We start from the raw sequence: 25,466 nt of genomic DNA, 5'->3' as shown, positions 1-25,466 counted from the left end.
CTCAAGTTACATACGCTTCAGGTTACATATGCTTCAGGTTACAAACTCCCCTAACCCAGAAATAGTACATTGGGTTAAGAATGAATTAAGTACTTAACCTGAGGTACCACTGTATATATATATATATAACCCCTTTAAGAGGGGGACCCTGGAATCACCGCTGCAGGGGGTGAGTCACCATTTCACGCCCCCCCCCCATTAAAGGGAAGAAAAGACTAAAGGATTCCACCCAAGGCCATAACCGCCAAAGTTGTGATGAATTGCTGCGGGGAAGACAAAACCTGCTAATGCAGGAAAATTTCTTTCCGGTCCTACAGCAGCAACCAGTCAAAGACCGTAGTAAAGGTAAAGGTAAAGGGACCCCTGACCATTAGGTCCAGTCGTGACCAACTCTGGGCTCATCTCGCTTTATTGGCCGAGGGAGCCGGTGTACAGCTTCCGGGTCATGTGGCCAGCATGACTAAGTCGCTTCTGGCGAACCAGAGCAGTGCACGGAAACGCCGTTTACCTTCCCGACGGAGCGGTACCTATTTATCTACTTGCACTTTGACGTGCTTTTGAACTGCTAGGTTGGCAGGAGCAGGGACCGAGCAACGGGAGCTCACCCTGTCACGGGGATTCGAACCACCGACTTTCTGATCGGCAAGTCCTAGGTTCTGTAGTTTAACCCACAGCGCCACCCGTAGTAGCACCCACTAATCAGGAAGAAAAACTTAACCTGCAGCAAGAAACATTAAACAAAGGGAGGGTAGGGAGGGTGAATCTCCAGAGCTAACTGTCTGGCTATTGTCGGCTCCACCCCTTATTATAAATGGGGCTGGCCCCACTTGATTACTGAGGCTGGGTGTGAACCTCCAAAAATTAACACTAAGAAGCCAGCCCCCTTCTACTATTAAGTTCCCTGGGAACTGTAGCCCCGCGCGCAATCCTGCAAAGGGCGCCCACATATAAAGTGTGAGTGCTCATTAACCCAGAGTAGAGGACAAGAAAAAAGCAAAACAGAGCAGAAGCAAGGGCAAAGCAATGAAAGGAACAGAAAGCTAAAAGTAATAAAGGAATGAGAAAGTAATAAAGGAAACTAAACCTGAGCTCTATGCTGAAGTCTCTAACCGCTTGGAGTTTGGGGTAAATGTAATAATATTAATGACCTTTCTATTCATGAAGGCCTTTTAAATAACTTTTACTGCAAGGGCCTCTCAGTTTTATACTGGGATGGGCTTTTTTGTGATTTAATAATGTTTCTTGTTTTAAGAATACATTTGTTGTTGTGTTTTGATGTGGGATAAATATATTTATATTTCTCTTATGACCTACCCAAAGAACTTGTGTTATGGGGTGGCTTCATAAATGCAGTCCTCTCACAAAGTCTGCAAAAAACAAATTATAGAGATGAGCATGCAGTATCTCCAAATCTGGGAGAGTTGTGTGCAGCTATTGACCAAATGAAAAACAACAAAGTCTTCACTGTGGGCGGAACTGAACTTACACAACAACTTCACAAGCTCATCAGAAAAATCTGGGAGAGAGAGGAGATCCCAGCAGACTTGAGGGGTGCCAAAATTATTAATCTCTTTTAAAAATGGTGATAGAACGGATTGTGGACTTTCCTGCAGTGGAAGCCGGCCTCCCCAGGATGGTGGTGGGCCTCTCTAGGCCTTGCAGCCTCCTCCCAATGCATGCGATATCACACATGTGCATCACACGCATGTCACATGCTTGTGCAATGCCCCCCCCCCACATTGGGTGGAACTTGGTGCGCCTGTGCCAAAATATTTCAGAAGCACATACTTTTACAACAAACAACAACAACAATATTTAATTTATACCCCGCCCTCCCCGGCTAGAGCCGGGCTCAGGGCGGCTAACACTAATAAAATCACAGTTAAAACATAATGGGGGGAAAGGGGGGGAGAGAAAAAAAATTAAAATACAGGTTAAAATGCAATTTAAAATGCAGCCTCGTTTTAGAATAGCTGATAAATCAAGACCATAAGGGGAGGGAAACATAAGGGTCAGACCAAGTCCAAACCAAAGGCCAGGCGGAACAGCTCTGTCTTGCAGGCCCTGTGGAAAGATGTCCCGCAGGGCCCTAGTCTCTTGTGACAGAGCGTTTCACCACGTCGGGGCCAGTGCTGAAAAGGCCCTGGCCCTAGTTGAGACCAATCTAACCTCCTTGAGGAACATGCAACAACAGAACCCTTTTGTCTTTACGTCCTTACCCGTCAGCCAAGGAGCTGACAGCTGCAAATGTGAGCCTTCCTATCATGATGTAGACTAAGACTGAGATGGGGTGCCTGGCTCAGAAATTAAGCCGAGCTACTTTCCCCCAACGCTTGGGGCTTGCATTCAAAACATATGCTGACCAAGTATACCTTTAGTTTTGAAGACATACTGTCCAGAATTCTACTATCTCAGCTTTGCCACCTTTCCACCCCTAATATGTACAATGGCTTTCAACCCTAGGTATTAAATAAAACAGCCTATGCCAGGGGTCAGCAACCTTTTTCAGCCGGGGGCCGGTCCACTGTCCCTCAGACCTTTGGGGGGGGGGCAGACTATATTTTTTGGGGGGAAAGGAACGAATTCCTATGCCCCATAAATGACCCAGAGATGCATTTTAAATAAAGACACACATTCTACTCATGTAAAAACACTAGGCAGGCCCCACAAATAACCCAGAGATGCATTTTAAATAAAAGGACACATTCTACTCATGTAAAAACACGCTGATTCCCGGACCGTCCGCTGGCCAGATTGAGAAGGCGATTGGGCCGGATCCGGCCCTCGGACCTTTGTTTGCCTGCCCCGGTTTAAAAGCACAATACACATATCACCCTTGGTAATTCTTCTTTTTGCAGTATTGCATTCCTATGTACAGTGGTACCCTGGGTCACAGACCCTTCAGGTTACATACGCTTCAGGTTACAGACTCCGCTAGCCCAGAAATAGTACCTCGGGTTGCAAACTTTGCCCCAGGATGAGAACGGAAATCGCAGTAGCAGCAAGAGGCCCCATTAGCAAAAGCATACCTCAGGTTAAGAACGGTTTTGGGTTAAGAACGGACCTCCGGAATGAATTAAGTTCTCTTGGGAGAAGCCAGAGGGGAAGCCAAAAAATAATTAGTTTTATTCTATAGAATCACACATGACAAGAAGGGACGGTAGTGCTTTGGACTTCCACACAACAGCAGCAGTTGAGAGCCACCTCCCAGACATGATGCTGTAGAAGGGATTTTCTAGAAGGCCAGTTGGTCCCTTTTATATTTTTAGTATTCTTACTCTTATCCCCTCCCTCCCTCTCCTGTTTGACACCCAGTTCTTTATCCTCTGATGGATTCCAGGAAAAAAAGAGAGAAAACCCTTCAAGGGCACAAAAGGAAGACAAAAAGGACATTTTTCTTCAGAGGCAATTCTTCTTCCTTTGTTAGATCATAAAAGCACATTATCTGTAAAAAATCATTTACTCTCTATCCAGCCGAGCTTACGTGTTCAAGACCAGCACACCGATAGCTTCGTGAGAAGAGATACTTTGACATTTTATTCACATGGCAGTTGGGTTTTTTCCTCTTTTCTCTGCCCTGCTCCTGAATTATATAAAGCCTCTTTGAGCCTCACTACTGGATACAATCAGAACCCGCCAAGCTGCAAAGTGAGGGCTTCTTAAGCCTTCTGAAATACAGTCAGCAGCAAACATAAAACAATAAGAGCAAAATATTTGCTCACCTTAAGCTTGCATTGTACTGATTACTTGAACACACACACACACACACACACACACACACACACACACACCCCTTGAACATCTAAACCCCCAAACATATTTACATTTCAAATGGCACACATTTTCTTTCTTTCTTTTTTAACTCTTTTAAATGAAGAAAATAAACAGTTCAAAAAGAAAACCCCTCAGTTTTATTTCAACCACATATTACTGCCGTGGCTTGATATTCTTGTGGACAATGGCTCTGCTTCTCTCTTCTAAACAAAAATAGAGACTTTTGAATCTTTTCATTTCAAAAGTAATGCTTCTGCTCTTTTTAACCCTTCAGGTTAAACTATTATGCTGCGACGTGTCCTTGCATGCTAGATACCATCAGAAACCTGCCCAGCATCCTGTATCTAATCAACAATTCACAGGCATACAGGGAAAGCATTTGCACATAGAGATTTACATGCAATGGCTTCCACACAATTGTTCAGGATTCATTATTGTGTTTTTTTGGGTGTCTCAGCAGAGAGAAGACTCCAAGGGTTGTATCCAATGCTAATCCTACTCAGAGCAGACTCACTGAAGTTAATGGATATGGCTATCTTAGATTCCTTCATTTTAATAAGTGTACTCTGAGTATAGCTTAATTGGATACAGCCCCAGGCTTCCAATAATTGCTGAACTGGCTTCTGCAGCACAAGGATTCTAAGCATGCTCTCTCTCACATTTTTACTAATATGGGCTCTTTTCATTCTGATCTTTTCTCATACATCACCATTTTGAAGTAGCTTTTGAAAAATTAAGTAATGAGACTTCAGACATGGCTGATGAGGTCTCTGACAGTGCTCAACAAGCTGAAAATCAACTTCAAAAAACAAATGAATTGGAAGCTGCCACATAACAAACGAGGCCATTGGTATATATAGCTTAATGTTGTCTGCATCAACAGTGGTTACAATTTTGGGCCACGTTCACAGTCCACCAACTCTCTCAGGGCCACACACCAGCTACGGCCAAAGCACACATATACACTCGCCAGAGACACAGCATACAAAGCTACATACAGACCACACATATGGACCACGCAGCATACTCACCATGCATTCAAACATATAGACCACACACAGATATGCATCACACATACATATTAGCCATACAGTACACACAACCCACAAACTGAAGGTTTTTAAACTTCCATCTGGCCATCTGTCAGGGATTCTTTAGATGTGATTCCTGCCCTGCAGACAGTTGAACTAGATGACCTTTGAGGTCTCTTCCAACTCTACAATTCTGTTATTCTACATACAGCACACACACACACAGATACACACACAATTCATATTCTCTATCAACTACAGAAACAGTGGTCTCCTTCCTTCCCATTGTGATTTGGAGGAGAGGAAATGTTGTTTGTTGCTCTTTAGAAAGACAGTATTTCCTCTCCTGTTGCGGTGTTGTGATGCTGTCTCTGTTCTTCGGGCAACAATCTCTGAAGAACAAGAGACACCACTCATCACAACACAATGCTGCAATGGGGAAGAAATGCACCAACTTATTAACAAAGGCAATTCTTCTCCCTCTAGCATGGCACCATTGCTAGATGGTCTTGATGCTCAGGAAAGAGGAAGAAGCACTAAGATATTCTAGGAAGAGTACTGTGCCAAAGAGACAAGGAGCACTTTTGCAAGTAAGTCAGGAGCAAGAGGAAGAAGCAAGTAAGTCAGCAGCAATGGGGTCACAGGAAGAGATTTTGCTTCCTGTCTATACCATGGAAGAAAAACAGTGGCCCTTACAATAATCTTGAACTCCAGCCAGCATCGCCAGTGGTCAAGAATGGTGGGAGTTGTAGCCCAACAACATATGGAGAACTACAAGCTCTGCATCCCTGACATGCATTGATTGTTGGTGACTTTCCATGGTTTCAGCAGAAGTCTTTCCTAGCTCTACCTAGAGATGCCAAGGTCTGGACCATTTCCTTTTGCATGCAAGCTATGTGTTCTAACACTGAGCTTCCCTGAAGCTCATTTTTGCTTTTGTTTTTCCTAGAGCAAACCAACTGGCAATGATGCACCCATTCAGCGCAATATATGAAGCGCCTCCAAAAACAACATTATGAATCCTTGGCATTACCCAGCAAAAACTGTTTGATATTACCTCGAGCCCTGGAGGTAATAAAACATAGCGCCTGTGTCATCCACATGTGATTTGATAAATGAGCTCACCTTTCCATGAGCTTTGTTTCCAGTTGCTCTATTTAATGAGAAATATGCTTCACTACACTTGACTCATTTGCTTGTACTCCCAGCTCTGCCATCATATATAAAGGCATGGGCCTCACTAACTCACATTCTGGCTCCTGGGGATATCATCAGGGTACTTGTTCAACAGGTAGAAAGCCACATATCACGTACGGGAGCAGTGTGAGGCTTCCCACTTTACACATTTTACCAGTCCTCGGAAAGGGGTTGGAAGAATATGGAGAATGCAAGCTAAGTTTATTACCAAAGTTTATTGTATCACTGCTTGGAAGCACTTGCAATTAATAGTAGAATTAAAATATTTCCAATAAATTAATGCAAATAAAAACTAAGGGAGCATTCCAAACCCAAGAACTGCCAAGATGAGCAGTTTGGAAAAGGTGCATCTGTGGTTGAGCAACAGAGGTCCCTCATCTCTGCTCAGCTGGAGAGACACTGGTGTCAGTTCTCTGTCCTGGCTCAGCCAAGGCTTGGGTAAGTCCCCCAAAAGAGGTGCTCTGGGAAAGTGAAGATGGAAATGGGGAGGGGGGAACTTGCCCCTATTCCAAACTCTGCTCAGCTCAGGCACATGACCTGGTAACCCAGTGGAAGATACACTCACAAAATGAGTGGTGTAATGGTTGTTTTCTCTCCGTCAGGCTCAAGTTGGCCCAGCCAGCAGCAGCCCCACTCCTCAATGGAGTTTGAAACAGAGGTAAGTTACAGCAGCATCATTTACCCCGTCATATATTGAAGGAAGATGAGGACAGGTGACCCCACCTAGGCCCGAAGTCCCCCCCCCCAACCAGGCCTCAAACTGTCCAAAATTCCTTTAGTCTTCTAAAAATCCAAAACAGCTTTTCTCTGCTTTTCTCACAAGATGCTGTGGCAAGGGCAAACCGTTACTTTTTATCAGTACAAGAATGCTTCAAAAAGCTAATGAATAGACTCTGTCAGAGCAGGCCTGAGACTGACTTTTATCTCACTCTAGTTGCAACATCTTTGGACATGCTGAACTACTCTCATTCCCCCTTTCCTGGGAAGGGTGCCAAGAGGCCACAATAGTCCCAAGACAGCTTTCTGTACATGCTCAGGAACCTCAACATGGGGCAGGACTCTGGAAGAAGGAGGAGAAAGGAGGAGGGAACTGGAAGGGGTATATATGCTTTCGTGCATGCTTTTCGTGACTTATCACACTTGCTCCTTCTACCAGTTCATGGATGGTAGAAATAAAAAGCCTTTTCTCCAAAACTATTCCTTGAGTGTCTGTTGACTCCCACTACCCTTTCCCAGGCGCAATATTTTTCCCACCGAGGGCAAAGCCTCATAAGGCTACAATATTACAGCAGCTTCCTATAGTTTGGATTGCACTTATCCATTATGTTCCCCATGCAAACACACATTTGGTTTTGCTAGACTGACTATTGATCCATCTACCTATAAGATTTCTTGCCCAGTCTTCATTATAAGGTCCCACCATAAGTGTTACAGCAATAAAACACGTAATTATGAAAAAGGACAAAACCATTAAAACTGCATCACAAGCAAAACCCTCCCAAATGGAGCATGGTAATATCAATTCAATAGAAAAAGTGGGTTCAACAAAACAAAAAACCCTGTCAACTCTCCAACTGATAATATGATCGCCATCTTTGAATGCCTGAAGGGATTCAATATGACCTTAACCAGGGGTAGGCAACCTGAGGCCCGGGATCCAGATGCGGCCCAATCGCCTTCTCAATCCAGACTGCGGACGGTCCAGGAATCAGCGTGTTTTTACATGAGTAGAATGTGTCCTTTTATTTAAAATGCATCTCTGGGTTATTTGTGGGGTCTGCCTGGTGTTTTTACGTGAGTAGAATGTGTGCTTCTATTTAAAATGCATCTCTGGGTTATTTCTGGGGCATAGGAATTCGTTCATTTTTTCCCCTTCAAAATATAGTCCAGCCAACCACATGGTCTGAGGGACGGTGGACCGGCCCACAGCTAAAAAAGGTTGCTGACCCCTGGTTTATTTCAAATCTTGCTCTCTAATTCCTTTGGAACTGGCAGCGGGGGTGTTTATTTCCACATTTTGTATCCAATCTTTGCATCAGCTTACATCTAACAAAAAAGTGTCTTTTAAAAGTTGCAGAATCACACTGGTATTCAAATGCAAACTGCCTCCAAGCAGTTGTCAAATGTTCCAAATGACCAGTACCCTGGAGTTATGATTTGTGTTCTTCCGGGCGTTCAAAGCAAGCTGCATTCTAACTGCCTCAGAACTCCAAGGAGCAGTTGCTACGGTGCTCAGACCAGCTTCACTCTTTTCAGGTCTTGTCCTAGGTCAGACGCTGGAAGAGAAAGACCTGGAAAAAGCCCTCGCTCTGGAAAAAGACTGGTTGAAGAACTGATTCACGTAGGTGCATATATGCAGCGCTCCTCAGTTCCCCACCAACATAGCAGTGTTTTCTCAGATAGGAACAAATTGACATTTATTTCCTTTTGTCCTGTCTGAGAGCCACTTGGTAGGCTTTTCACAATGTGTGTGTGTGTGTGTGTGTGTGTGTGTGTGAGAGAGAGAGAGAGAGAGAGAGAGAGAGAGAGAGAGAGAGAGAGAGAGAGAGAATGAGGACTAAAGCCAGAAAGGATTCTTTCCTGAACAGTAGCTGTATTGGTCTGTTGCACCAACTTTCTTTCAAGGGTAGAATGCATAACTTTGGTGGGATCATGCCTGACATTTTACCAATGGAGAGGGAAGGGAGGGGAGCATAGGAATGCAGAGGAGGAGTAGACTAGACAAGAGCCCAATTATCTGCATGGAGGGGGTCCCTAGAACAAAAGGGGTTGTGCGGTTGTGCAATTTCTTCACCCCCAGGGAAGTCTGATTCCTGGCACTTATGACTGCAGGTACAGCAGACTTTTCCATTCCTACGTCTCAAGGTGGGAAATGCAGAATTTGCCCTAGAATGATGGCATTGTTTTAGCTGCACATCACTATTTGCTCAAACTTTAGGAGGTGTCCATATGATACTGTGCCGAAGTATCTAACGGTTATCTTTTGTCTGTCTTTTTCTCCAGCATGCCTTCTATCGCCAGCCTTCCCAGCACTAAAGCGGATCTTCCACCCCAGGCGCATGATGGATCCTTCCCAGTCCGCCTGTTGTGCAGGATGTCCTGTGCGCAACTAGCTGCCTTTCTCGTAGCTGTCCTGGGCTGCCTAATGAGCATCTGCTCCACATCTGCCAACCTTGACTGGAGAGTGTGGCAAGTAGACAAAATCATGGGCAGCAACCAGCAGGGCATTGTGGGCATTGGCATCTGGGATGCCTGTTCTGTAAGAAGAGTTACTATGAAGAAAACCAACATGATATGTATACCATTCAGTGATGAGCAGTCCCTACCAGCTGAAATCATCGTGGCCCAGGACTTGATGCCAATGGCCTCAGTGGCCAATGCGGTGACCGTGCTTTGGATGGCCTTTGCTCTATGCAACATCTTTGAGCCGGGAAAAGATGAGAATTTCATCAATACCTTCTTTTCAATTGGAGGAAGGATAGAGTTGGCAGCGGGTACTTGTGTACTGATTTCCATTTCATGGAATCTTCACTCTGTATTAACAAACGAAGGAATTCCGCTTCCGGAGGTTTTGGGAGTGCCTCCGATTCCCACAGGACAACGTGCTGGAATGGCCATCTATATTGGGTTTCTTGCTGCAGCTTCGCAGCTGTTAAGTGGAACTCTGGTTCTGGGTGAAAAATATTTTTGGAAAATGAGTGGAATAAACACTTCCAAGCCAAAATTTGTACATGACCCAAAAAGTGTTACAGACACCGAAAACCCAAAGCTGAGGATGAGACAGTACTTCTCTTCTGTGACACTGGAATGTGAAGAAGAAAAAACCCCTATCTGGCGGAGATGTCAAAATCATATTAAAACGGAAACCATGCCAGGCTCGCTAGCAATATGGCTAACGAATGGTTCCCGTCCTGTGACTGGCTTTTTTTAAATTGAAGCAGTGGACGTTGTCTATATTTATTTTCTTATGCATATTCTGTTGTGTGTTTTTTTTAACTGAATGCTTCTGGGATGCTTACGACATAGGGTTAACTATAAATAGGGGCAATAAATGAAAAGTATAAAACTGTTATATTTACCTGTATTTTATGCTATATCTCCGTTAGCAATACAAAGAATGTTATCTCATCGCAAACTTACGCTGGAGTGCTTTTTTTGCTGCAGACACTACTGTCTATGGTGCTTTTCGAATTTTCTACATTTCAGAAACACTGCAAATCGCAAAAGGTTCTGGGGCATGCTTCCTGTGTGTGTGTGTGTGTGTGTGTGTGTGTGTGTGTGTGTTTGCAGTCCGTTTTACAGAGAATACTGGCCAAGCCTTTGAGTGCCTGTGTGCTGCTCCCAGCCCTGGCCAGCAAGAACAATGATCAGGGACACCCGGTTTCAGTGGTCCAGAGAGACCTAGGCCACTTCCAGCTTTAGGCAGAATAAAAAATTAAAAATGCTGGAACACAAAACAAAATAGTGCCACACACCAAAGAAGTGAGATGTAATTAAATATGATGAAATATCTGCGAACAAAAAAGAACCATGTCTTTTACCAAATGTGGGTGTCACATTTTGGTCTGCTGCAGGTAGAAACAAGTTAAGAGAAGAATCAAATACCAAAAATATTAAGAAGTGACTAAATCTGAGGCCCACTTTGAGGTTGTGCACCAGGCCAAATGCCCCCCCCTGCAACCCCTCTCCCAAACTGGCCCTGCTTACAGGATTCCTTCAAAAACTCCTGCTGCTGAACACCAAACATGACAGTGGAGCGGGCCCCAAGGTACAAACTCTGTGCTATTTTTCTAGAAAAAGAGGTGCTGGAACTCACCACGAACGTCTTCCTTGTTCTCTTATAATGGCAACAGGGCCAACCTGAGAGGAGCCGGAACTGAGTTCCAGTTTTTATTGCTGCCGTAAATACAATTCTGCCCCTTACAGCTTTCCCACAGTGATTTACAGCTAGGAATGACTTTGACAGGTATTTAGGAAGAGATTTCCTGCTACAACATGGCAAAATTGTTATCTATACAGAGACGCCATGGCTTGGGCGCCCACAGGCTCCGTGCTGCCCCAAACGGTCTAACCCTGCCTCTCCCTCAGATGTAGGGTGGCTGAGTGGGAGGAGGCAGACAGACTCCTCGGAGGCCCCACGGAGCGTCCTGCCCCTCGCCCCACAGGCAGCTGGCCCCATCCCCGCGGGCGGCTGGCCCTGCCCCTGGGCACAGGGCACGTACACTGCCCTAGGCGCCCGATTGGTTTGCTCCGCCGCTGAGGACGGTCTCCCATTCAGGGGTTCAGATTGGGATTGCTGGATATTTTCAGTCCCACGTTTTATAAGGGAAGGAATCCCCACGAGCATGTACAGAAAAAGTCTCTGTAGAAGACCTGTAAATCTACAAAGAAATATTTTGAGTCCATAGCACATGAACATCGCCAAATCTGAAAGGAGTCATCTACCTGGGGAGCAACACAGTGACTGTAGGGAGAATGGATATTTGAGTGACCAGGAAAGCAACCAATGAGCTGGGAAACTCAAAGACCCCCCTCATCATGAATTTACAAAGTGGCCCGAACTTAAGCAAGAAATTATTTCACAGTACCAGACATCTCCACACCTCTGCCAGACTAATAAAGAGATACTTATCTGTCCCCATAGAGTTTTTATAAAACTTTTCATTTTTAGAAAAGGGATACTGGACTACTCAGATCCACCAGTACCATTGAATAAAGTTGCTGTAATTCAAAGTGGTGTTCAAACCCAATGGAAACAACTAAATATTTGTTTATTTGTGTATTTGTTTAACAGATTGGTGGAATTGGACAAAACTAGCAAAATGAATTTCAGGAGGGATGAATGTAAGGTTCTGCACAAATATATGATGATGGAAGATATCTGGATTGCCAGTAGTACAAACAAAAATAATCTAGGGGTGTTAGTAGACCACAAGCTTAATATGAGTCAACAGTGTGATCCACCAGCAAAAAAAGCTAATGCTATTCTAGGCTGCATCAACAGAAGTTGAGTGTCTCAATCAAAGGAAGTAATAGTCCTGCTTTTTCTGCCTTGGTCAGAGCATACCTGGAGTACTGTGTCCAGTTCTGGGTGCCACCATTTAAGAATTATATTGACAAGCTGGAACGTGTGCAGAGGGGGCAACCAAGAAGATCAAGGGGCTGCAACCAAGCTATATGAGGAATGATTGAGGGAGTTAGGGGTGTTTGGCCTGGGAAAGAGGAGACTGGGAGATGATACGGTATCCATCTTCAAATATCTGAAGATAGAGCAAGCTTCTTTTCTGCTGCTCCAGAGGGTGGAACCCAAACCAATGGATTCAAATTACAAGAAAGGAGATTCAAACTAAACATTAGGAATAATTTTCTGATGGTAAGAGCCATTTGACAGTGGAATAGACTCTGTTGGAAGGTGGTGGGTTCTCCTTCACTGGAATTTTTCCAACAGAAGCTGGAGGTCATCTATCAGGGATTCTTGGTCTGTGATTCCTGCGCTGGACTCTTGAGGTATCTTCCAACTCATTCTATGAGTCATGTAAATCTTCTTATAATTGAAACAAATAATTTCAGGGTTGTGGGTTCAAGCCTCATGTTGGGCAAAAGATTCCTGTTCCCTTCCTACTCTAGAATTCTATGAAATGTACCAGTGGTTTTCCACCAGCGTGCCGTGGCACCCTGTGGTGCCTTGAAGGATGGTCAGGGGTGCCTCAAGCAACACAGGCCTCTGTCCCTCTTCCCTCCCTCCTCTGATGCCCTCTCATGTCTCTGCCTCCCACAGGCTTGTGTGTCTGTTCCTTGTAACAGGCCTGGCACCCACTGCTGCCTCCCAAGGTCAGGTGCTGGCCTCATGTTCACCTTTGGCCAGTCTCCGTGGGCCACTAAGGCTGTGGGCACCCTGTTCCCATGCCCCTGTGGGACGGCCTGAGGAGGCACCTCTCTTTGAGGTGGGGTGGGGGAAGCTCAGAGACCAGGGACAGCTGCCTGAAGAACTCCCAAGGAAAGGGAAGAGGAGAGGAGGCTGAAGGAACACTCCACAAGGGAGGGGGTTTGAAAAGGGGTGAGAGGCTGCCGGATCTGCAGGCAAGGGGAGACAGAACTGAGGCTTGGAGCCATTTTCCCACAAGGGAGCCACAGAAAGCATGTAGCTGGTCAAGGGAGCCGTGGACTCAAAATAGACCATCTTCTTCCTATGAACTGTCCAAGGCCCTGAAGAACCTAACTCTGATCACTCTGGTTATCTGACTCAGCAATCTTTTGCTTGGTTATGCAGTCCCTGCCTTTGGTTCCCACATTTCCCTCCCTGCCCCCATACTTCTGTGGGACCTGCTTTCTCCTTGTCTTCACCCTTGCCAGAGTCAGTAGCTGTATTGAATCAAGTAGAATTCTGCTGCCCTTTGAATGCCCTGGTTTTAGGCACTGCTGAGTTGATACCTGAACTGCCCCATCTGGCCATCCACAGGGGAGCAACTAAAACTCAGCATTCTTCTATAGAGAAAATTGCCAGATTCCCCAACTTGAGATGTTTGAGATCAGATGACAAGATGGAATGCAAGGAAACAACACTGTCCAGGAGAGCTGCTTGCTATCTTCTTCCTGAACCTTCTCTGACAGCTTATTGAATGGCTGCCAATTGAGGTTACACTGTAGCCTCCCAAGTTTCTCTAATTTCTTACTCTACAGAAAGCAATTTATGAGAGCTTACAGCACTTTCTGCAAGAAAAATAAACACACTTTTAACAATGACCTGACCACTAGATTTTTTCCCCCCAGTGAGAACAATAGCTACTGATTTTTCTTTTATTGGTAAAGAAAGCTCAGTGTGTGTGCAGGTGAGTGTGCATATTGGGCTGCATTTATCTTGGCAGGTCTGCAGTTTTGAAATATTAATCATCTTAATGCAGAAAAATATGAATCTCTTCAAGTTTTGACTTCACATATTTGGCAGCACTAAATCCACATTCAGGATGGGCTGCCCGCTGGAGCTATTGGAAGTCCCAATGGAAAAAGAAGGGGGGAAAGAAATCCATTATAAAGTCCCAATTAATCTCAACAATCTCAAGTATTGATCTTCCTTTGCCTTTTATCAATTTGAACTCCTTGTTTGAGAATAACTCATTGCAGGTAATAGACTGAAATAACGAAGTCCTACAAGGTTATAATTGACATTATTTCCTAAAAGGCGTCCATCAGAAGTTATTGGCCTAAAAATGATTTCCCAGATACCATAGATAATCTGATAATGTTCAACATGGCCCATAAGGGGGCAGAAGAGGAAGCCAGATATCAGGGGCTAAGATACTGAGCTTTGAATAAGAAGATGCACAGTTCAAAACTCATTGCTGCCATTAAATTGTTAGCTGGCCTTAGGCAAGATCCCTGCCTCTCTCCAACTTAGCTTTCCTCCAACAATGCCAGCATAATGTTACTGAGATTTCTTCTTTGTTTAAATCAGGCACAGTTAATACCCTGGACACTGCCTTCTTAAACCAGGGCTTTTTGTTTAACTGAAGGGCCACATTTCCTTCTGGGCAACCTTCCAAGGGCCACAAGCCAGTGGTGGACAGGGCTACAGGCAAAAGTGGGCGTAGAAACTAATGTGCACAGCCCCACCTCCCAATTCACACTGTGGCCTCAGTCTGAGCCCCCTAGTTTGGACGGACCCCCCCCTGAGCCAACCTGGGCACCATTCACCCTGCCCCAGATCAATCTGAGGGCAGGGCTAGTGTATGGACTAGTCATATGATGCTAGCAAATCAGGAATGTGAGGGCAAATGAAGCCTATTCAGAGAAGCACCTCCTGAAAAAGTAAACTCTTTCTTTTGTCATGATCGAAATAGTTGTGTCCGTTCCTAATAGTGCTGGACCTAAACCTGCTCTCTGATTTATTGAAAGCTATTGAAATGTTCTTCCCCTGTGAAATAAGGGGCTCCAATTCTTCTGCTTTTTTCTACCCCAAGGGCACTAAAATAGCTCTATAACTTTGATCTATGCAGTGTGGAGATTATGAATTCAGCTCCACTGGAGAAGAAAAATGTTTTATATGTGCATTATAACACTGTGACACCAGATGGCGCTGTGGAGTTTTGATTTGCCAACCCGATTTCTCATACAAAGTTTACAACGCGTTTAACTGAAATGTTGATTTGATGTGTCTGGATCCAGCTTTTTATTGTTGCAAAGATGCCATTGATGATGTTCTTGTTTATCTTTCCATTAACAATTTCTCCAGTGCTCTACAACCTTCCCAGCTGCCTGTGGTTCCTCAGATGTCTCCCGCACACTAAGAGACATCAGAGAAATGAACCTGGCTAAAATCAGTGCAGTTGCTGATTTAGTGTTGTATTCAATGTAGTAGTACTTCTACAAGGTGTATTTTTGAACCCACATACATGTCCACCACATATCCAGCATACACTAGTGAGAGGAATGGAACCTTTTGCATGGAGTCAGGATGTGTATTCAGAAACCATGTGTGTATTCAGAAACCTTTGCAATTATACATATTAAAGAACGTATCACACCAGGAAGTAGACAAAGATTGGTTTATTACGCAAAAATGACAAAAGTATGGGGGTTCTGCTTTAGGCAGTGAGGTTACACATGCAGCAAACAATCATTAACTATATTTGCACTATATTTATTCTAAAAAGTATAAGAGTCCCTAATTATCCCCAAATCTTGAGAGGGAACACAGGATTAAAAAGAAAGAAAACCAGGGGAGGGATATACCTGATCTTAGAGCAAGGAGAGCACAAGTCAGGGGTTTGAGATCTGTGCCTTCTGCAAGTGTTAAGCTCTCCCCTCCAGAATCCTATGCCAGCAAGCCATCATGTGTAGGACTGATCCTTGAGATTCTTGAGGAGTAATGGCATATCTTCTGTAAATCCACTTAGTGATGCACAAGCCTTGACGGAGCTTAAGTAGGAGAAGAGCTGAATGGATCTGTCTATCTATCTATCTATCTATCTATCTATCTATCTATCTATCTGTCTATCATCTCTATCTATCATCTATCAATTTATTTAATATACCACACTATACCTAGAAGTCTCAGGGCGGTTCACAGAACAAAATCAAAATAAAAAAAACGCAATATATATAATCAAAATAAAAACAACTACCCAATTACACCCCTCCCCCCCAAAAAAAAACCCAACCACATTTTAGAAGGGCATAGGATGTCAATCAAATCAACCAAAGGCCTGGTTAAAAAGGAACATTTTTGCCTGGTGCCTAAAGGTGTATAATGAAGGTGCCAGGTGAACTTCCCTGGTGAGATCATTTTACAGATCAGGAGCCACTGAAGAGAAGGCCCGTTCTCGTGCTGCCACCTTCTGGACCTCTTGAGGAGGAGGCACACAAAGGAAGGCCTCGGAAGGTGATCTCAGGGTCTGGGTAGGTTCATATGGAAAGAGGTGGTCCTTGAGGTACTGCGGTCCTGAGCTGTTTATAACCAGCACTTAGAATTGGGCCTGGAAACTAATTGGTAGCCAGTGTAGTCAGACCAGGATCAGTGTAATATGCTCAAACCATCTTGCTCTGGTGAGCAACCTGGCCGCTGAATTCTGCACCAGCTGAAGTTTCCGAACCCTCTTCAAAGGCAGCCCTATGTATAATGCATTGCAGTAATCTAACCTTGAGGTTACCAAAGCATAGACAACAGTAGTTAGGCTATTCCTGTCCAGATAGGGGCATAGCTGGGCCACCAGCTGAAGCTGATGGAAGGCACTCTGGGCCACTGAGGCCACCTGAGCCTCAAGTGACAGCAAAGGATCCAAGAGTACCCCAAAGCTATGAACCTGCTCCTTCAAGTGTAACCCCATCCAGAGCAGGCGATTTCCCACCCATCTGGTCTAGGGAACCACCCACTAACAGTGCCCCAGTCTTATCTGGATTGAGTTTCAGTTTGTTGGCTCTCATCCAGTCCATTACCGAGGCAAGACACTGGTCCAGCAATTCCACTGCCTCACCTGCAGATTCGAAGGAGAAATAGAGCTGAGTGTCATCAGCATATTGCTGACAATATACTGCAAACCTCCGGATAACCCCACCCAGCAGTTTCATGTAAAGTAGATGTTAAACAACATGGGGGGTAGGATTGAGCCCTGCGGAAGCCCACATTGAAGGTTCCACGGGGCTGAAAAGCATTCCCCAAGTAGCACCCTCTAGGAATGACCATCCAAGTAGGACTGGAACCACTGCAAAGTGGTGCCACCTATCCCTAGTTCAGAGAGTCGCTCTAGAAGGATACCATGGCCAATGGTATCGAAAGCAGCTGAGAGATTGAGAAGAATTAGCAGGGACATGTTTCCTTGTCTCTCTCTCTCAACAGAGGTCATCATACAGGGCAACCAAAGCAGTTTCTGTGCCAAAACCAGGCTTAAAACCTGATTGAAATGGTTCCAAAAGCAACTGGATCTGGTCTGCGACCACTTGCTCCAGAACCTTGCTCAGGAAATGGAGATTAGCAACTGGTCAATAGTTAGTTAGATTTTCCAGATCCAGGGAAGGTTTCTCAAGGAGGGGTTTTACCACTGCCTCCTTCAAACAGGCAGGGACCACCCCCTCTCGTAAAGAGGCATTGATCCCCTCCCTGGCCCAGCCAGCTGTTCTCTCCCTGCTGGTTTTCATCAGCCAAGAGGGGCAAGGGTCTAGAGCGCAAGTGGTCGCCCTGACTGATCCGAGCACCTTGTCCACATCCTCTAGCCTTCGCAACTGAAACTCATTCAACAGAACTAGACGTTCAGAAGTTTTATCCTCAAAATGCTTTGCAAACAAGTCACAGCGAGCTACCATTGGTTCTATCACCTCCTTTGGGCCAGCCTGTAAAAGGCCCTGTACAACATGGAAAAGCTCTGCCGGACAACATAATGAGGATGGAGTGGAAGCAGCAAAGTATGCCTTCTTTGTCAATAATGAGCCCTTACCGGTGTTCGGTTGCATTCATTTGGATCTTTCCCCCATTTGCATTCAAGCCGTCTCCCAGCTTCATCAGTTACTCTCAATGGATTGAATCCAAGAAAGTATGTGAAACAACTTACACTCATTTAACAGAACCTCCCTTCCCTCTCCTCCTGACATTTGGCCCTGCACCACTAGCCCAATCTACCACGAAGAGTTGGGGAAGCCCCCAAAGCAGATTTTGGGAGTTATAGGGGACACACAGAGGAAGGATAGTGAAGAAAAGTTCTGCTGTTTGAGTGGAAATTGTTCCACTCACACAATAACCTCATAGGATACAGGCCAATTTGAACAGCACAGCTAATGCAAATCATAGGTGCACTTCCTACCATACCAGTGGATATTCTTAAGAAAAACAAAAATGATAGAAAACAGCCTAATTATCATAACTTTACTGACAACTGAAAATGTGGAGAGTTGATGTCATGTGGAAAGCTTCTTAGAGAACTGGGAAATTAACTTGGAACTCACCAGTCCCAGTCAAGTAACTGCAACAAGCAAAAATGACTTGCATGCAACAGTAATGCCCTCAAAACGCATATTTTCCAGTTCTGAAATCTTTATGGTCAGCTTTTAACATCTCCTTCATAAAACACTATGGCCCAAGGGAAGGGACTGTTTGGTAACCCTGAATGGCATTTAATCACTTTTCCTCTTTCCATTCCAGAGGTGTACATGGGTTTAATGAATAAAATCTCATTTTCAGCTTCCAATCTATTTTGCAGAATATTGAACAGAGCGCTCTGAATTTATTACATGGGTTTAAAACAGTGTTCTACAAACCCAGTCCCATTTCCATATTCACGGGAACTGAGACTGCCAATTTCAAATTAGCTCAAAATTCAGAGCGCTAAAGTTGGGTGAAGCAGGTGGTTAGGCCTATAATTAATCCATACACTTTTTCTCCAGCTGGAGATGCGCCAACCATTTTGAAACTTAGAATGCAGTCACACTGAAAATGGCCAAACAGCAGCCCTGGGAAATAAGTCCAATGGATTTAGTACTGGTCTGTCCATAGGATTTCAATGTTATCTGACCAAAGGTGCAAATCAATTGCTACAGAATAGAAATGAATGTTGGAAGGGGTGTAGCTGATAGAGGTTAAGCACCCGGCATCTCCAGGTAGGGCTGGGAGTGCCCCCTGCCTGGAATCACGGAGAGCCACTGCCAGTCTGTGTGGGCTATGCAGACAACACTGAGCTAGACGGACCAAGTATAAGGCAGCTGCCTATCACCCCACATTGCAGAATTACAGCAAAACTTAAGAGTGCTGGTGGCGGGAGTGTGTGTGTATCAGCCCTTCACACCAAAGGTTCCTGGGTGGGAAATACATAAACATTCAAAATTAAGCATCAAAATGTATGCAAACTAAAGCAAAACACAACTTGATTTTCTATGTGAGCTCTTTATAGAAGGGGAGTGTTTCTCAAACTTGCTTTGGGAATTTTCATTACTGCCACCATTGTCAATTGCAATGGTGCCAGGAAGCATGGCTAGAAGCACCACCCTCCAGCCATGGCAGCAGTGCTGCTCTTGCCCCAACTTCGTCAGATGAGCTGCTCCTCCATCTAGTATATTGCATTAAGCACTTAGTGGCTCATAAATTTGAAACTTGGTATTGCTGAATATGCCACACACAATTTACACTTAAAGCTTTTTCATACTCTGAACTACTTTGAGCTTGACCATCACCCTATGTCATATCACACGATGTCTGAACATCTACTGCCATGGAGAGCAGTGGCATTTTCTTCATGCTTTGGATCTGTACAAAAGACTTTCCATATCCACCGGTTCCCCACAGACCCCATGAGCACTTGCCCAACCCCCAATGCACTGCAGACAGTTCTGGAGCATGTTCCAGGGCCCACACTCAGAACACGTAGAACACCATTGGGCTTCCTTTTATGCTCCAAATGTGCGCCTATTATACATGCAATACATACCCATGAGGCTTCACATTGTTGGGGAAGTTGGTAATCATTCAGGGAAACATGTCCACAACTGTTCTCCTCTCACTGAGAAGCACTGACAAATGTCCAGGGAACCCTCAGGGTTCAAAGCCACTGATCTACAGTTGGATCAGCTGTATTAAGACCATTATTTCTGTAGAGCAATGGGACTGACCTTCTACTTACTGCTGTTATGGAACCTGCCATGATCTAGGGCTTCAGAAAAGTGCTACTTTGTCTTTGCATAATATTAAACTCATTGATCTAATCGTACTGCTATTTGCACAGTCAGATTTTAAATGGAGAAATCCAAGTCAGAGTTGAGCTGCATACAAATGTTCTTTGTGGTGAAAATTTGAGTATTCATCAAACATAAAAAACCACACTAAAATGCAAATTTGAAAAGCCTTATTAATTTTGGCTTCAGAATGAAGCTACTATCATTAACTCCCTCTCTGAAAACCTATGAAGTGAAAAGTCTTTCTTGTTAGCTTGATACTAAACACAGAGATAATGAACTGGGGTGGGGGTTGGGGAGAGAGACAAAGACAAGAACCGCGTACCAATTCATTTCAAATTTGGATACTTCATTTCTTTTCTTTTTCTGAAATGTTTGCCATTGTAACTAATTTAGATCTTTAGTATTATATTGTCATTTTCTCACTTATCCACAGACTGTGAACAAAGGGCAAAACAGAAGAGGTGATCTATTAATGATGGATGGGCATGTACCATTGATTACCCTGGCAATATGAAATGCTATTGTTGAAATACTGTGCATTATCAATCAAAAGGTAACCAGGTATGTATTGACAGCCCCCCTGACATTGATTTGAAGGCCAGTTAGAGAATGACAAGGCATCAGTGCATAATTGTATATTCCATCTTTCTCTGACAGTCTAAAATTGTACTGTTTTGGAAACCTGGATATCGTGTGTGTGCACACACACGCGCACACACACACACACACACACACACACACACACACAGATGTTCAAGAGTTTGAAGTTGGTGCACATCTGTGGCACATGAGTGCAGTGGAAATGACTTAAACTGGACATCATTGTTGGATGAAAGCCTACAACTTGCCACAGCAGGTAAGTCAGTTGGCATGGCAGTAGGGAGAGGATTAATTCCTTAATCTGTTCAATCTTTGCTGATGGAATAGCACTCCACTCAGGGTTGGAAAACATCCTGCATTCCTCACTGCTCTCTGAGCCTCTGCACTGCCTGGCAAATTTGTTTCACACAGAGAACATGCTCAGACCAGGACTTAGGATGGGGTAAAGTATTTTTCATTAGACCAAATTGACTGGAGCAGCATTCTTCAGCCTTTGGACTTGTCTTTAGATTTCAACATGGATTCCACTTTTAATTTGCTGGTATGTTTATAACCTGTAAACAAACCTTGTTTTCTGTCTCTCTTCTTGCTAAGGACTAAAAGATACCATTGTTCCCTTACATTATTATTGAGTTGATCAGGAATGGCTCCAAAGAGCAGCAGAAAGAAAAAGCCACAACGTTTTGCTCTCTGAGGTGAAGGACAGAAGAGAGTCACTGTTGTTTATTGGGAGTGGCGGTGTTGCAGGGAGATTGGTGTGGTGCAAACATTTTAACGAAGCCAGCCGTGGGCTGCTACCAATAATTTGCACCGTACCAACCTCCCTGATACCTCTTCCCTCCCTGGGAAGCAACAGTGATCCACCTGCCAGGACATTAACCTAGCAGCTCCATCCCACTTGGAAAGCCACTTCTGAGCACTGGATAGCAGCTCCCCATCCCCTGGTAGTTCCTGTTATTCCATTCACTTGCCCAGTTTTATTTCATAGGACCTACCCTTTTCTTCTGATTTCTTCTGATTTATTTCTGTATTATTCTAAACTGCCTGGGACCTTACAGTGAAAACAATGATAATGATAAATGAAAGTTCTTTCGCAAGAATTAAAGTTTGCCCTCTTGTTGTTTTTGTCACTGTTGTAAGCTTTCTCCTGTGAAGTCCCCTCAGATATAGGTTTCTGCTTCCTTTGCATTCCTTCTTTTGAATCAAGGTTTGGCTAGGAGAATTATAAAGATAATTCCATAATTGGAGCATGTGAGTTTTATATAGCTTCAGACCATTTGCAAACCACCACCCCCGGTCTTACTCATGAACATGTAGACACTGATAAACCACTTCATCAAATCAATATAATTTTTCTCATATGTATTACTGAATGGTGATTCTTTCTGTGCAACATTCTACATTTGCTCCTGTGCATTAGTGAAAGCACAACACACAAAATATGCTGATACAACTGCATGTACATTCAGCCAAATTATTTTCTGCCAGGAATAATATCTCAATATATGATCACAGCAGAGAGACTCTTATAAGAGCAAAGACGGAAGGATTAATTATTGTTTAATATGGAAGCATGGTTGTTGAAATTATTTGAAATGTATGAATAGAGAAAAATAATTTCTGACATTTATTATTATTAATAATTAGAGAACCCCCTTTGGACTTTTGATGCGGAAAGGAAAATGAACAAAATTCAGACATTTGGGTCTGAAGATTGGGGGGGGGATATTACTTAACAGAAAGTAGAATAGAGAAAAGGTTTTGAATAATTTCTTTTATGTAACTGACAGACGGAAAATCAGAAGTCCTTTTAATTTCTCCTTCTTCTTTCTCTTTTCATTTCTTTTCTTCTTTCCTTTCCTTCTTTCCTCCCCCCCCCCATTTTTCTTCTTTGGTGTCCTCTTGGTTATTTAGGGGTCCAAGCATTACACACATGGAGGTGGTAGATGGTTGGTGGAAAGGCCCTGTGTGAGAGGTAGGGAAGCGAAGATCTCCCAGGGTGAGAGTTGGGTAGTAGAGAGGAAGCTCCGAGGTGAGAGCTGGGAGGGCCCCTACTCTCTTGAGTGACAAGTCTTAAGAGCTACTTTTGAGACAGGACTCTGCATTTACTTTCTCTGTCTTTGTTTTCATTTAGAGTAGTTTCTTTTGTCTTATTTTATTATGAAAAACAGTTTAATAAAATCTTTAAATATATTTAAAAAATCACTTTCTGCCAGGAATCAAGGGAGTTTTTCTCTGCGTGAGACAACTTTGCTAGCACTTCTGCAATGCTTCAGTCAACATTCTCCATCCACCCTCAAAGTTTCCTGAGTGTTTGGAGGTATTCAAGCAGAGCACTCAAAAGGTTCAGTTCAAAGGAAAGTACAAAGTCGGTCCTCCATCTCTATTCATGGATAGGCAGAAACCAAACAATGACTGATATCTACAAGAAAAAGAAAAGAAGGTAGACAATGATATATGCCTATATTTCATGAACAGAGGTCACTTCCATATTCCTGAAATTTTCAGGTGAGCTTAAATCATATACTAGCAAATACGAATTATTATTTATTAAATGTGTTAGTCACGTTATCTTGCCCAGAGCAACCCAAAGCAACGTAAAACAAACCAATGGTTGAATGTCAGTTTTGATTGCTCTCAGTTCCTCATTTTTCCAGTTTTAAGTTCGTTTTGTCACATTTCCATAGTCTGCGTTTTAAAAAATGTTGTCTTGAATATTCATCTTATTTTAGTGCAAATTTTCCCTAATATACCAATACATGTTGCTATGCAATTATGGCTAATATACACATTCTTGTAAAACAATTTCCTCCAGTACAATGCATTTTTGTGCACTCACTTCACCAATATATGCATTTATATGCTCATTTTTTCCTCTAGTATATGCATTTTTGTGCACATTACTTGGCTAGAGGATAGCACTGCAAAAATTGGAGTAGTGCGGATTTCAAAAGAAGACTCTGTTTTGTGTCTCAAATTGTTTCTGAAAGTGCAGATTAGGTAGCTTCATCTTTAATTGCAAACTGAATCAAATTTCTCCTCCACCTCTATGGGAAAATCCGGGTCACAATTAAAGTTGATTTTGAGCTCTTGCACCTGCTTTCCCCCAAAAGGTGCTTTTTAGTCAAAAGGGAAGTGATGAAAAAATGCACTGAAAAGTATGAAATAACATTTGCTTGATGCAACATCATCTAACTTAATTCCAAACAAATCAAGATAAATGATCAATAAACGTATCACCTGGAAGCGACAACATTTGGAAGGAATGACTTTTAGCTGCACTTTGCTGAGATATTAGTGATTGCCAGTGATTCAGGAGACCCTGGAACCCTGAGGGCAGAGGCTGAAAAGAGGTGGTTTCTTGCCAACCACAGAGAAGCCGTTTGTTCAGTCATGCAGGATGGTAATGATCAGAAAATTGCAAGATGGTCGTGGTGGGGAAATAAAAGGATAGCATTTAAATTTGCAGAGTATAACTGGACTCACAGTCAAGAAAGCCACAAACCTTTAATCTTATTCCTTTCCTTTTGATACATTTTTTTAAAAAGTAAGGGCGGAACCATATGTGACATTATTAATGCTTTTCAAACACTGTACTTAAACTGGCTCCTTTATTTTGAGAAGGAGGAAAACATCCACTGACTCTGATCAGGAAGTGCTCTCAAACTAGATCAGGGCACTGTTTCTGCTCATGCCTATCTGCCCACTGAAGATTGTGCAGCCAAGGAGGAGGCAATTTTAAATTATTTTATTTAATTGATTCATATGTTGTTCCCCATTTCAACAGAAATGTCTCAGCAGTTTACACATCCTGACAAAAAGTCATTCAGCATAAGAAGTGCAGTGTAAATTTCATATTCAAATAATGTTACTACTCTACATCTGTGTGTATGTGTGATTTTCAGCAGAAAAGAACTACAAGGGCCACTCCAGTTTGGGAACACATTCATTTGTTTATTTATTTGAATTCATTTATATACCACATTTTCCTCAAGGTGGTGTACATGATTCTCCCCTTGAGGAACAGTGATTGTCAGCTGACCTCACAAGCCGATGAGGACAAGCTGGGCCCTATAAATTTGATTTGAGATGATTAATAAGACCTTCTCCTTTTGAGTATTCTGTTACTGGGTGAAACTTTTGACAGCCTTGCCTTACCCAACCTCCTTGTCTGCCTACTGGAGTTTTGTTTGCCTGCACTGGAACTGGATCCCCAGCTGTGACCTCTCTCTGAACTTGACCAAGGCTTGTCACCATTGGCAGGGTCAACCTCCAGGATAAAATAACACGTTTGATGGTTGGCCAAGTCATTGTTGTCATAATCACCACCACCACCACCACTACCACCACCATCATCATCATTAAATATAGGAAGAAATGTACAGTCCATTACAGTTCCTCCCTGCCCCCTCCATAACAACCCCAACTGCATCCAGTTGTATTAGTAATAATAAAACAAAAACATCAATTCAATAGCTGCCAATTTTAAAAGTGCCATTGCACAGGTTTTTCTGTTTTTGGGTGGTTTATACACATGCTCTTTCTTGGTTGCAAATTTAATAAAAGTGCACCATATTTTGTAAAAGTTTTGTAGACTTTGTTGTTTTCTTTCTCATTCCCTTTCTTCCAACTTTTCTGCCAAGTCTCAAACATAAGCACACGAAACTGCATATAACTTTGCATTCAATGCCTTCCAGTGCCTAGCAACAG

General features: G+C 43.4%; 1 protein-coding gene across 1 annotated transcript in view; it reads left to right on the top strand.

Moving 5' to 3' along the window:
• Positions 1 to 10,132, top strand: part of LOC310750532 (uncharacterized protein) — a 78,110-nt gene extending 67,978 nt beyond the window's left edge. Inside the window, exons 5-7 of the mRNA XM_083588859.1 lie at positions 6,605 to 6,660; positions 8,259 to 8,343; positions 9,006 to 10,132. Of these exons, the coding sequence (XP_083444985.1) occupies positions 6,605 to 6,660; positions 8,259 to 8,343; positions 9,006 to 9,038 (174 nt within the window). The 3' untranslated portion in view covers positions 9,039 to 10,132. The remainder of the gene's footprint in view (positions 1 to 6,604; positions 6,661 to 8,258; positions 8,344 to 9,005) is intronic.
• Positions 10,133 to 25,466: the final 15,334 nt, after the last annotated feature.

The sequence above is a fragment of the Podarcis filfolensis genome, assembly GCF_964270895.1.
Source record: "Podarcis filfolensis genome assembly, chromosome: 15".
Taxonomy (NCBI): Eukaryota; Metazoa; Chordata; class Lepidosauria; order Squamata; family Lacertidae; genus Podarcis; species Podarcis filfolensis.
The sequence above is the reverse complement of the archived record's forward strand: the minus strand, read 5'-3'. Positions and strand labels throughout refer to the sequence as shown.